The 14,209-nt window shown below is 34.1% G+C and overlaps 1 protein-coding gene and 2 pseudogenes across 2 annotated transcripts; all 3 read left to right on the top strand.

Annotated features, from left to right (window-relative positions):
• Nucleotides 1–387: 387 nt before the first annotated feature.
• Nucleotides 388–4,091, top strand: LOC132184582 (FBD-associated F-box protein At3g52670). Its single transcript, XM_059598271.2, has 4 exons — nt 388–948; nt 1,064–2,253; nt 2,378–2,563; nt 3,695–4,091. The coding sequence occupies exons 2-4, from the start codon at nt 1,111–1,113 to the stop codon at nt 3,929–3,931; spliced, it is 1,566 nt and encodes a 521-aa protein (XP_059454254.2). The 5' UTR covers nt 388–948; nt 1,064–1,110; the 3' UTR covers nt 3,932–4,091.
• A 2,278-nt stretch (nt 4,092–6,369) lies between these two features.
• On the top strand, nt 6,370–8,159 carry LOC148584337 (putative F-box/LRR-repeat protein At3g18150; annotated as a pseudogene).
• Nucleotides 8,160–9,976: 1,817 nt separating this feature from the next.
• Nucleotides 9,977–11,592, top strand: LOC132185704 (F-box/LRR-repeat protein 25-like; annotated as a pseudogene). Its single transcript, XR_015912811.1, has 3 exons — nt 9,977–10,081; nt 10,198–11,401; nt 11,554–11,592. The product of XR_015912811.1 is annotated as an F-box/LRR-repeat protein 25-like (transcript).
• Nucleotides 11,593–14,209: the final 2,617 nt, after the last annotated feature.

The following is a 14,209-nucleotide window of genomic DNA, read 5'->3' on the forward strand; positions in this document are numbered from 1 at the left end:
TTTTGATCTTATATTTGATTTTAAATGTCATATCACCTTTGAGAGCTAAAATGAGGACAAGAGTCCTACGTCTAGCTTTACTCATAGGTTTATAAAATTAGACATAATGGAAGAGATTGGGCTTATCAATCGAGTCTTATATCATTTAAGTTTCAACTATGCCATTTATGAAGCAATCATTTTCCAATGAAACTTGTTTTATTTTCTTTACTTGTAAGGTTGTTACCAAGTTCATCTCCTATTTTGTAACAATTCATTGTTGTGAAATTTGCGAATTCGGTTGAAATTTTAACCACCTGTCCGGGTTGGAAAAGGATTGTGGGTAAGATATTTTAAATTATCGAGTACCGACCCGCCCCGTCCGCAAACCCAACCCAAAAAAAAACCTAAAACCCTCTGATCTCTCTTATACTCTTTCTTTCCTCATGCCGTCACAGCGTAGGATTTGAGAAACAGAGGATTTGAGACTAGGATTTGCAGGAGGAGAAGAGAGGGGGAGAGACGCAGAAAGAAGAAGAAGAGGAAGACGAGAGAGGGAGAGAAGAGGCGCAGCAGCGGCAGCACGCAGGAGGAGAGAAAAAAACCCATAAGAGAAAGAAAAGAAGAAGAAGAAGAAAAAAGAGGGAGAGCAGAGAGAGACAGGAGGAGAAGAAGAAGACCCGCCCCGATCGCACAAACCCGAAGTATCCGCCCCGCCCCGCAAATCCTGAGACCCGGAGGGTACTGTCCAATGAAGCCGGGTCTCGGGTACCAATTTTAATACCCGCCCCGTGCCGCCATCGTGTCTCTGAAATTTCACAAGAAAATTTGTGGATGTTCTGAAATTTCACAATTCTGTCGCCGTCGTGTCTCTGCCGCCGTTGAAGCCAAAAAGATTTTGTCTTCCTTCTCTCTACCAACCATCGAGCGCCTGACACGTGCCACGGCCCAAACGTGCTAGGGAAAAAGGTTTGTCTTCCTCTGATTTTAATTATAAGATTTCTATTTTGCTCCCAATTTTACTCTTGGCCTGTTCGTCGTGAGGTTTTTAATTTTTTTTTTTTTCCTTTTTATGGAATATTAGGATTTGTTTTTTCGAGTTTGTTTGTGGAGGAAGATTAATTCATCCTTATGGATCACAAAATTGACCGACTATCAGTGTTGCCGGAACCTGTTATGGAGCACATTCTGTCATTCATGCCCTTGAAAAGAACACTTCAACTTAGTATATTGTCCAAGAGATGGCAAAAGGTCTGGACTTTATTCCCCATTCCAGAATTTAATTCAAACTTCTATTCGTCAGATTTATCAGATGTGTTTGATTCGTACGAGATTTCAGACAAGGAGAAAAAGCAGAAAATCACAATAAAGAGGGAGGAGAGAGAGAAGTTCAATTATTTTGTGGAGAGAACTTTAGTAAGCCGTTGTAGGCAAAAGCTAGGATTAAACAAGTTTAATCTTAAAATTCTGGTCATGCATGAACCGGATTATATTCTTGCAAACCGTTGGATTGGCTATGCAATTGAATGCAATGTAAAAGAGTTGAATCTTTGCTTAAAGTCCTATTTCTATGACACTGATGAGGAGCCTGATGATTATCAAGTGCCTAAGAGTGTTCTAACAGCTAAATCAATCGTTAAGTTGAAGTTGTCTGGGGGTAGCTTGAAGTCATGTTACAGTGATATTAATTTATCTTCTTTGAGAAAGTTGGTTTTGAAGCGAGTTGATATGAATGACCGAATTTTCCGAACTCTAATTTCTGGTTGTCCTGTATTAGAAGAGATAACAATTAGAAAATGTTACGGGTTGAAAAATATACATCTGCAAAGTCTTCCTAGACTCTTGGCGGTTACATTGCTCTATAGTCCTAAACTTAGGAGCTTTAAGTTGGAAGCACCAAATCTGAAAAAACTACTAGTAGAATCAACCATTGTGACAGACAAATGGCTGTACGACGTCCTTTCTAAACATCCACTCATTGAGAGCTTAGAACTACGTGATTGCAGTATGTTGAAAATGATTAAGATTTCAAGTGATCACTTGAAGAGTTTGACAATTTGTCATTGCACAAAGTTGATTGAAGTTGACATTATTACTCTTAACTTACATAGACTCGAGTATTGTGGTGATGTTATATCATTTTCTTCCAATGCTTGGACTCTATCGGAAGTAAGACTTGACTTTAAGAACTATGCTCCTTTGGATGTTAAAAAGATTGAGTTCCTTGCAAAGTTAAATCATCCGAAATTTTTGGCTTGGGATGCTATTGCCAAGGTATTCTAGTTTCTTTTATTTGTTTCTCTTTAATTTTTTTTTTTTGATAGTCATTGTTACTTTGTACATAAATTAGTATCATATATTTAAAAATCTAACATTTGTTTTTGTTTACTTTGTGAAGAGTGTGATTGCTTCAAAAGAATTGAGAGAAACAGTACAATCCCCATTATATAATGTCAAGCAATTGAAGCTAAAAGTACGCAATCCATATAACATCATCGAACTTGTGGATGCCTTGTTATGGATTTCTCCTCTTCTAGAGATTCTTTGGATAGAATGGTGGAGAGATGTCAATATATGTTTCAAGGTACGTATTGCATATGCTCATTTATGAGTATTTAGAAACTTTCTTCTAATATTGTTATTTTTTAGGATGGTTTGGTTCTTTAGTGCTTCAAACAAAGTTACCAAAATAAAAAGTCATTCTCCTTTTTTTTTCTTTGCTTCTCAAGCTAAATGAGATTTGAGATAGATTACTATTAGATTTTGATCTTATATTGATTTGAAAGCCACATCATCTTTAGGAGCTAAAATAAGGACAAGAGTCCTACGTCTAGCATTACTCATGGGTTTATAAAATTAGACCCAATGGAGGAAGAGGGATTGGGCTTATCAATTGAGTCTTATGTCATTTAGGTGTTTTGAGGACTTGGAGGGGTCCTTGGAAGACATTTTATCCTCTTGTTTTCATACTTTGTACCTTTCGACTGTTGCGCATGTTTTTTTGGTGTTGATTAGTTACAATGATTTCCTTATTCGTTTTTCTCTTTCTAGTAGGGTGATCTTATTGTATACTCCGGTGTACTTTGAGGCGCCTTACGCTTTTAATAAGACTAGTTATTACTTATCCAAAAAAAAAAAAATTGAGTTTTATATCATTCAACTATACCATCTATGAAGCAATCATTTTCTAATGAAACTTGTTTTATTTTCTTTACTTTTAAGGTTGTTACCATGTCGTGTTCATCTCCTATTTTGTAACAATTCATTGTTGTTTAGAATTTTAGTACTTTAGTGATAATTATTTTAGAGTGGTATTAGGGATATTACAGCTTTTATTACTAAGTTGTTTCATAATTAATGTGGTAGTTTATAACTAGTAAAATAATTAAATATTGAATATGGCTTATCAATTTCTCTTAATTATTTCACCAAGTATAAATTGCCACATCAGTTTGTAAATGGTTATAGTAAAAATTGTAGTAGTTCAAGCATTTGTATCACCTAACATTAGATGCTAAAATTTAATGGTGGTATTACAATGCATTAATGAATTTTTTATAATTAAAAAAAATGATTCTTATTGCGATCATGTTTTCACATTTCTAAATTCAATTTCAAATACCTTTTTTGTTTCTTATACCTATTTTATGGCTTTTTTTTTTTCTTTTTTCTTTTTTTTTTAGTGTTCCTAATCGTGTGCTCTTATTTATTTCAGTTCTCCTATGAAGATCGTATTTACAAATTGAAAAATCATAGTTGTTGCAAACTTCTTCCAATTCTATGTTGGCGGCATTGTCTAAAGACGGTCCAAATTGAAAATTATGGAGGAGCTATCGAAAAAGAGACTCTAAAGAGATATTTTTCAAAGAATGCTGAAATCTTAGAGAGCTTTCAATATAGAAGATTGCTAAGATCAAAAACGGTAGATAATGTGCATATGAAAAGATTCTAAAATAAGTATCTTTTACATAATGCATAATTCTTTGAAATTGTCTCCCAAATAGTGACCTTTATTTAAATGGTCTTGTACAATGTTTTGACTCAATTTTGCTAATATTTATTTTTACTCTAAATAAAAATATTGTAGGAGGCTGAATGTTTTGTAAGATTTATCTAAGCTTTTACCAACTTGTCATACATAATAAATTTGTGGTGTTTATTTCACAACCTTAGTAACTATCAATCTTATGTTCTAAGTACTTAAAAAGATGGTGAAACTTCACTTTAGATTGTACTACACCACGTTTTGAGAAAACCTTATAAATTTCAAAAACTCTCAATTTCACCCCATGAACTTTCAATTTGATGTAATTTACTCCAATTGTCAATTTTTAAACGTTAAAAGTGATAAAATAACCATTATACTCATGACTTTTTTATAAAATTTCAAATTTACCTTTTATTTTAAATTAAAAATTTTAAAAAATAAATAAATTTATTGGCAAAAAAAAAAAAAACAAGGTGACTCACGGTTGGGCCACCTTGTGGACCTTTTTTTCAAAAAAATGAAAATCGAATGGTAATTTTGTCTTTTTAGGGGGTTTCGTTAGGTTTTAATGGCCAAAATTGACAGAGGGTGTAAATTGTATTAAATTTAAAGTTCAAGAGGTGAAATTGAGAGTTTTTGAAATTTAGGTGGTCTTCTCAAAATGCGCGGTAATTCAGGGATCTTTTGTAAAGTATTCCCTAAAACGATTCTAAATTAATTTTAGGGGAAGTATTGTGTATTGTGTATTGTGTTTGTGGCAGTGACGCTATTTGTTCATGTTGAATTAACCGATGCTTTCGATCTAATTTTTTACTTCATTATTGCACTAATAATAAATTGTCATATTAATTTGTAAAATTGAACCATTAATGTATCTTGAGGACAAAATTACTGAATTCTTTTTGCAAAACTTATTATATAAGTGGGAGACAATATTTTGTATAAGAGATTAAAACTCGCCTTATTATTCAAATTGCACTATTTTCTTTTAAGTTTGAATATCCCACATTGGTCACCGGGATTGTTTGGCACGGCCGTATATAGTAGTGGTTGCTGCCAAGCAGGAGTCTTAACTCCAACATTTTTTTCTCTATAATTTTTCTTCTTCTGTGGTTTCACATAAAACAGTATTTATTGTTTATTCTTGATCGGAAAAAGCTTCTTTTTTTTTTTTTTTTTTTTTTTTACCCAAAACTTAAGACACTTCTCAAACTAGTTGTGAGCAGATGAACCACTAAATCTATAAAATGTAATATTAAGGTATTCCGAAAAATTGACATGGACCGAGTGGCATGAAATTTGATGTTTGTTTTTGACATGTTTACACAAGAGGGAGAGAGTCTTGAGATTTGATGTTTTGCAATCTTTAAGTACTTACAAGAAAGGTAATATGAACCTTTCATGAAGCATAGGCAAGAGTCTTGAGATGAACTTGGCTAACAATTCAAGCAAAAAATTGACAGAAATCCAAATCCACCGAAAAGGTACTAGGGTCCGTTTAGGATTGCAATTTCAATAAGTGCGACTTTAATAAGAAATTGTTTTTTTTTTTTAAATCGCAAAGATGTTTAGTAAAATAAGTTAATATGTATATATATATTATCAAATATTTGTTACGCCAAATCGTGATTTTTGTTTAAATTTGAAGTTTTTTTAAATAAGCACCTCTTAACCTACTTATAGAAATCGTAAATTTTTTTTTTTTTATTTTTAGATTAAGTGTTTTTTAAACTTCAATGCCAAATACATTACATTTTACGATATATTTTAAAAACACATAAAGATAAGAAATTGTTTTAAACGCACCCTTTGTTTGTGGCCATGTGGAAAGCTGTCAAAAAGTCTCACACTGCCACTTTAATCCAGCTAGCTTCAGGGCCTTGTGGTCCATGAGATCGGCCAGTTCTTTAGTGATGCTCGAGCTTCTTCCGATTGCCCAAACTTCCAAAATGGCAAATACCCATTTGGGCTGGGCCTCACACTTTAAAAGGTAAAATTGTAAATAAGCGTACATAATCAAGTAAAAGCGTCAACGGAAATATTTAATTAATTAATTAATTAATTTTTTTTTTTCAGGTAAAATCACTCTCGTAGGGTTTTAATTTCTCGTGAATTTCGTGAGGTTTTTTACTTTTAATTTTTCCCTTTTCATGGAATATTAGGATGTGTTTGTTCGTTTGTTTTTTTGTTTTTAAACGTAAGAAGGTGTTCCTGAAAATTATTTTTATAAACGTATTTGTTTTGAAGAAAAGAAAAGAAAAGGAAGGACATAAAAGTTAGCAAAGAAAAAGGAATTGCTCTCAATAACAACAATAATTTGCATTAGCTGACTAAATTATATATTATATCGTGCTAGCACAGTCTTTAGCTTTGCTTCTTTGGAGGAAAATTAATTCAAGCTTATGGAGTACAAAATTGACAGGATATCCGAATTGCCGCAACCTATGATAGAGAACATTCTACCATTCATGCCCTTGAAAAATATACTTCAACATTTAGACTTTATTCCCCATTCCAGAATTTAATCCAAACTTCTATAGGTCAGATTTGTACGGAGATTTCAAACAATGGGAAAAGGCAGCATATCACGATAGGGAGTGAAGGGAGAGAGAAGTTCAATTATTTTGTGGAGAGAACTTTAGTAAGCCGGTATAGGCAAAAGGTAGGTATAGACAAGTTTAATCTTAAAATTTTTGGTCCTGTTTGAACCAGATTTTGTTCTTGCAAATCGTTGGATTGGCTATGCAATTGAATACAATGTAAAAGAGTTGAATCTTTGCTTAAAGTCCTCTTACTATGTCAGTGATGAGACGCCCGACTATTATGATGTGCCTGAGAGAGAGTGTTCTAGTAGAAAAATCAATAATTAAGTTGAAGTTGTGTGGAGGTCGCTTGAAGTTATGTTCTTTGAGAGAGTTGGTTTTGAAGCGAGTTCATATGAATGACCGAATTTTCTGAACTCTAATTTCTGGTTGTCCTATATTAGAAGAGATAACAATTGAAAAATGTTACGGGTTGAAAAATATACATCTGCGAAGTCTTCCTAGACTCGTGGCGGTTATGTTGCTCTATAATCCTAAACTTGAGAGCTATAAGATGGAAACACCAAATTTAAAGAAACTACTATTAAAATCAACCATTGTGATAGACAAATGGTTGCATGATGTCCTTTCTAAATAATAAACATTCACTCATTGAGAGCTTGGAGATACGTTATTGCAATATGTTAAAAATGATTAAGATTCAAGTTATTACTTGAAGAGTTTTGACAATTTGTTATTGTAAAAAAGTTGGTTGAAGTTAACATTCTTACTCTTAACTTACATAGACTCGAGTATTGTGGTGATGTTATATCCTTTTCTTCCAACGCTTGGACTCTATCGGAAGTTGTACTCAACTTTAACAATTATGCTCCTTTCAGAATCAGTCATTTGGATGTTAAAAAGATTGAATTCCTCGCAAAATTAAATCATCCGAAATTTTTGGCTTGGGAGTCATGCTAGTTGTGCCAAGGTATTCTAGTTTTTTTTTTTTTTTTCTCTTATTTTTTTTAAATTATTTTTTATAGTCTTTTTTTTTTTTTTTTTACTTTGTGAAGAGTGTGATTGCTTCAAAAGAATTGAGAGAAATAGTACAATCCCCATTATATAATGTCAAGCAATTGAAGCTAAAAGTACGCAATCCATATAACATCATCGAACTTGTGGATGCCTTGTTATGGATTTCTCCTCTTCTAGAGATTCTTTGGATAGAAAGGTGGAGAGATGCCAATATATGTTTCAAGGAACATATTGCAAATATTCATTCATTAGAATTTAGAAACTTTCTTCTAATACTGTTATTTTTTAGGATGCTTTGTTTCTTTATTGCTTCAAACAAAGTTACTAAACTAAAAAGTCATTTTCTTCCACATAACTGGTAAAACTGAGGCATTAGAGCACATACCTTTACCCAAAATAGAGTCTCCTTATAGGCACTCCTAACCGTGAATTGACCGTTGTTAGTCCCTAACCAGACTAACTGATCCTTCTGGCTACGTGGACAAATAGTCATTCCACAAATAAGCCTTGCTTCCTCCTCATTGAAAATATCATGGATCAGACCATGATATTTTTGCTAAATACCATTTTAGTATACATAGTTTAAATACTTTATTTCTGTATATCTCGGTTTCAATTCATATTGTAGATAGTACCACACTTATAGCTAAAAACAGAAATCGTACTTCCGTCAATAAAATCAACGAAAATCCACGTCAAACCAACAAGAAACTGGCATATGGCCATTTAACTCATTAAAAAAAAAAAAAAAATAGTAAACTAAAAATATTTTTTAAAAACACATTCCAAAAAAAAAAAAAGTTGCAATGGGGTCGGTTGGACCCCTCATGGTCAACCAGAGAGTGGCCAAACCATTCCATGGCCTTGGGGGTGGCCAAAACCACCGTCGTTTGGCCTGGGGTGGTTTCGGCCACCCTTGGCCAACCCTCCAAACATATTTTTATGGGTTAGCCTTTTGGGGGTGGTTCTAAGGGCCATGGGCGTGCTTCAACTACTCCTAGATACCGAACCACCCCATGGCCCTTGGAGGTGATTGTGATGGTGGCCCACCCTCTAAAAATAATTTTAAGGGTTGGCCTTTTAGGGGTGGATGAATCACCCAAAGACCCATTGGGGTGGCTCAACCACCCCTACACCGGTTGTATGCGGGGTTCTTTAGCTACCGCCAAGGAGCTAACCCTAAATTCTTCCCCCCCCCCCCCCCCCCCCCCCGTCTTTTGGCCTTTTTGGGGTGGCCTAACCACCGCCAAACCAAATGAAGATGCCCGAACCACCCCTCCCCCCAATCCCATTTTACTATTTCTAGGTAGCCGTACCACCCACCCCCTCGCTGGCCTTAAGGGATGGCTCGAGTCACCCTTTTTAGAAATAATAATATTTTTTAATATTTAATGAGTTTTTTAAATTTTTAATGATGCAAATGGTCGTGTGGTAGTTTTTGAATCATTTGATGTGGATTTTCGTTAATATGGATCGAAATACCATATTCATTTTTAGTCATAAGCGAGGTACCATCTACAATATAAATTGAAACTAAGGTTAGTGTTTGTAAAGTTGTTAAATCACACAAGGGTAATGAGCTTTTAGCCCTCCTAATACTTGGAGCCTTATTGAATGAAGAATCCCCAATATCAAATAGAAATGGATGAAATATTGACCGTTTCTTTATCCGATCTAAAAAAGCATTAATACACGTAGCCAATATTCGATTATGTACAAAGCATCCCTTCATATCTTGGAATTAGTTGCATTATCTACGTACAAAGCTTCAAAGGATCCTGAAATTCGTTTCCAATAGGCATGAAAGATTGATTAAAGATACTGTAAAAGATTCGATTATTTTCAAGTTTTTGCTAAAAGTGCGTTTTGAACATTTTTGAACTTTTTTGAACCTTAAAAGCATTTTTAATTTTTTTTATCAAACGAGTATTTTTTTCTTTAAACAAGTTTTTTAAGTATTAAACGCATTTTTAGACTCCTCAAACAAATATGCAAAGGCCCTTCAATGGTTAATATTCAGCAAAAAATAGGCTTAAATTTCAAACAAATTTTGTCTGGATTCCGGAATATTAGAAATGAGGTAAAATTTCGAAAAAATTATTTTAGGAGCACTTCTTTTTTTTTAAAAAAAAAAAAAAACAATCTTTTATATTAAAATCTTAGCTTTCAATTTTGCAATTTCAAAATCCAAATCCAGCTTCTGCTCCTAAGCCCATGGGCTCAGCCAATTTGCCTAAACATCCAAAATGCCCAATATCCAATGAACGGGCATCATACGTAGTTCTCACACCATGACCTGATTCACAAGAGTTTGGGCTGGGCCTCAAAATTTAAAAGGCAAAGTTGTAAATATGCGTGCATAATCAGGTAAAAGCGTCAATGGGATTGTATATATATAGTCTTTACAAGTTTCGTCTCCTTCGCAAGACAATTTGTGGATGTTCTGAAATTTCACAAATTTGCCGACGTCGTCTCTGCCGCCGTTGAAGCAAAAAGATTTTGTCTTCCTTCTCTCTACCAACCTTCAATCGCCTGACACGTGCTTGGGAAAAAGGTTTGTCTTCCTCTTATTTCTATTTAGTTTGTTCCCAATTTTACTCTTGGCAATTGGCCTGTTCGTCATGAGGTTTTTAATTTAATTTTGTTTTTTTCCTTTTTATGGAATACTAGGATTTATTTTTTTCGAGTTTGTTTGTGGAGGAAGATTAATTCAACCTTATGGAGCACAAAATTGACCGACTGTCAGTGTTGCCGGAACATGTTATGGAACACATTCTCTCATTCATGCCCTTGAAAAGAACACTTCGACTTAGTATATTGTCCAAGATCTGGCAAAAGGTCTGGACTTTATTCCCCATTCCAGAATTTAATTCAAACTTTTGTAGGTCATATTTCTACGGAGGTTGGTACTCGATTTCTGACAATGAGAAAAAGCAGCATATCATGATAAGGATTGAACAGAGAGAGAAGTTCAATTATTTTGTGGAGAGAACTTTAGTAAGCCGTTGTAGGCAAAAGCTACGATTAAACAAGTTTAATCTTAAAATTCTGGTAAGGTTTGAACCGGATTATGTTCTTGCAAACCGTTGGATTGGCTATGCAATTGAATGCAATGTAAAAGAGTTGAATCTGGACTTAAAGTCCTATTTCTATGACAGTGAAGAGGAGCCTGACGATTATCAAGTGCCTGAGAGTGTTCTAACAGCAAAATCAATAGTTAAATTGAAGTTGTCTGGGGGTAGCTTGAAGTCATGTTACAGTGATATTAATTTATCTTCTTTGAGAAAGTTGGATTTGAAGCGAGTTGATATGAATGACCAAATTTTCCGAACTCTAATTTCTGGTTGTCCTGCATTAGAAGAGATAACAATTGGACAATGTTACGGGTTGAAAAATATACATGTGCCAAGTCTTCCTAGACTCATGGTGGTTACATTGCTCTATAGTCGTAATCTTGAGAGCTTTCAGATTGACGCACCAAATCTAAAGAAACTACTATTACCATCAAATATTGTGATAGACAAATAGTTGCACGATGTCCTTTCTAAACATCCACTCATTCAGAGCTTGGAGCTATGTTATTGCAATATGTTGAAACGGATTAAGACTTCAAGTGATCACTTGAAGAGTTTGACAATTTGTTATTGCGCAAAGTTGGTTGAAGTTAACGTTATTACTCTTAACTTATATAAACTTGAGTATTGTGGTGATGTTATATTCTTTTTTTCCAACGCTTGGACTCTATCAAAAGTTGTACTCCACTTTAACGATTATGCTCCTTCCAGAATCAATCCTTTGAATGTTAAAAAGATTTGAGTTCCTCGCAAAATTAAATCATCCGAAATTTTTGGCTTGGGATGCTAGTTGTGCCAAGGTATTCTAGTTTTTTTTTTTATTTGTTTGTCTTTTCTTTTCTTTCTTTTCTTTTTTTTTTTTTCTTTTTTTTTGATAGTCTTTGTTACTTTGTACATAAATTAGTATCATATTTATAAAAATCTAACATTTGTTTTTGTTTACTTTGTGAAGAGTTTGATTGCTTCAAAAGAATTGAGAGAAACAATGTAACGACCTTGGTTCTAGGCTAGAGTAATTCCTAGGCCTACCCTTGATAGATGAATTCAGAGTTGTGTAGGCCCACTAGTATGATTTTAATTATCTTAGTTAAATGGATCAAAACAACTTTAGAGTATAAAATCTATATTTTGATTTAAAGGTTTTACCCTCGATTTGGCTAATATTTATTTTTACTTTAAATAAAGATATTGTAGGAGGCGGAATGTTTTGTAAGATTTATCTAGGCTTTCATCGACTTGTCGTATTTGTGATTATTTTTCAACTTTAGTAACTAGCAATATTATGTTCTACGAACTTAAAAAGATTTTAAATTAAGTTTAGGGGAAGGATTGTGTATTGTGTTTGTGGCAGAGTGGAGCTATCGTTAATGTGTCTGGTTTAGTTGAATTAACCAATGCTTTGGATCTAATTTTTTGCTTAATTATTTCACCAATTATAGATTGCCACATCAAATTGTAAAATTGAACCATTAAATTTAAGAACAATGATTAAAATCTTTAGATCTCCCTTCTCCACATAAAAATATTCTGAAAAATCTAAAAGACATTTACTTGTTAACATTTTAAGCATCAATTTATTAAAACACGTCATTAGAAAGAAAGTTTGGCGACATATATAATTTCACATGAACATAAACACAACATATGAGGAAAAAGGGGTTTTTCTGGGCTACCGTTCTATCCTGATAATAATATTCCAACAAAATATTCACAAACTTGAATTTTTTATTGATTCTTAATTAAAAGATAAATGTTTGTGGTCTCCAAGAACTAGTTCAATCGGCTAGGACCACGCCTAATGAAGCGGAGGTCACTAGTTCGAATCCCCCTCCCCCTTCTTATGCGGACATGTCAAAAATAAAAATATTCAAATGAAAACATAACATTAATCAAATAGGCTCTTTCTCGGCCAGTACAATATCCAAAAACAACCTTATTCTGTCTCAACCAAATTTGTCTAGCCACAACAGCAAACATTTGCATTTCCTCATAATCCAACCGCGTACAGAGAATTTCAACTATATGGGAGAAATTGTCAGAAACATTAGAACACTTATGAAACTTCTTATTACATTCAAAAGAAGAACAAGACCAAAGAATATGGCCCAAAACTTCCCTCTCCAAACCTCAAGTGGGACATTTGGGATGAAAGACAATCCCCTTATGAAATAAATTATCCTTGGTTGGCAAACTATTGTTACAAGCTTAATTTCCAAAGGAAAATTTTAGCCACACGTGAACCATGAATATTCCAAATTTTCTTCCACATAGCTGGTAAAACAGAGGCATTAGAGCACATACCTTTACTCAAAAATAGAAGTCTCCTTATAGGCACTCTTAACCGAGAATTGACCATTCTTAGTCCCTAACCAAACTAACTGATCCTTTTGACTAAGTGGACAAATAGCCATTCCACAAATAAGCCTTGCTTCCTCCTCATTGAAAATATCAGACCATGATATTTTTGCTAAATACCATTTTAATATACGTAGCTTAAATAATTTATTTTTGTTTATCTCAGTTTCAATTCATATCGTAGATAGTACCACGCTTATAGATATAGATAAAAACAGAGATCGTACTTCCGTCAACAAAATTAACGAAAATCCACGTCAAACCAACAAGAAACTGGTATATGGCCATTTACCTCATTAAAAAAAATTAAAATAAAAATAGAAAACTAAAAATATTTTTTAAAAACACATTCAAATAATAATTAAAAAAAAAAAAAAAAAAGTTGCAATGGGGTCGTTTAACCCCTCATGGCCAACCAAGGGGTGGCCATACCATTCCATGGCCTTGAGGGTGGCCGAAACCACCGTCGTTTGGCCTGGGGTGGTTTCGGCCACCCTTGGCCAACCCTCCAAACATATTTTTATGGGTTGGCCTTTTGGGGGTGGTTCCTAAGGGCTATGGGCGTGCTTCAACTACTCCTAGATACCGAACCACCTCATGGCCCTTGGAGGTGATTGTGATGGTGGCCCACCCTCTAAAAATAATTGTAAGGGTTGGCCTTTTAGGGGTGGACGAATCACCTAAAGATTCATTGGGGTGGCTCAACCACCCCCACACCGACTGTATGCAGGGTTGTTCAGCCACCCCCAATGGGATTTGGATTAAACCTCCAAATCCCATTGTACTATTTGTAGGTAGCCGAACCATCCACCCCCTCGCTGGCCTTAAGGGTATTTATTTGCAAAAACTTTCTTTTAAAGCTAACTTGATTTTGTGAACGCGTGAATGGAGTGATATATATATATATATATATATATATATATATATTCTAAAGAAGATTTTATAAAACCAAAAACAAGAAACCTACCAAATTGCGGCCCATCTCTTTATTCTCTTATCTTCTCAAAACTTTTACCTTCCCTCATTTTTTTCTCTCAAGAACCCTAGCATTCTAAACACTGGACGCAGCCGTCTCTCAATCTCCCTCTTATTCTGTCATTTTGAAAACAATATTCCTAATTGTGTGCTCTTATTTCAGTTCTCTTATGATGATTATATTTACAAATCAAAAAATTCTAGTTGTTGCAAACTTCTTCCAATTCTATGTTGGCGGCATTGCCTAAAGACTGTCCAGATTGAATATTATGGAGAAG

This window comes from Corylus avellana, chromosome 7, assembly GCF_965113065.1.
Source record: "Corylus avellana chromosome 7, dhCorAvel1.hap1.2, whole genome shotgun sequence".
NCBI lineage: Eukaryota > Viridiplantae > Streptophyta > Magnoliopsida > Fagales > Betulaceae > Corylus > Corylus avellana.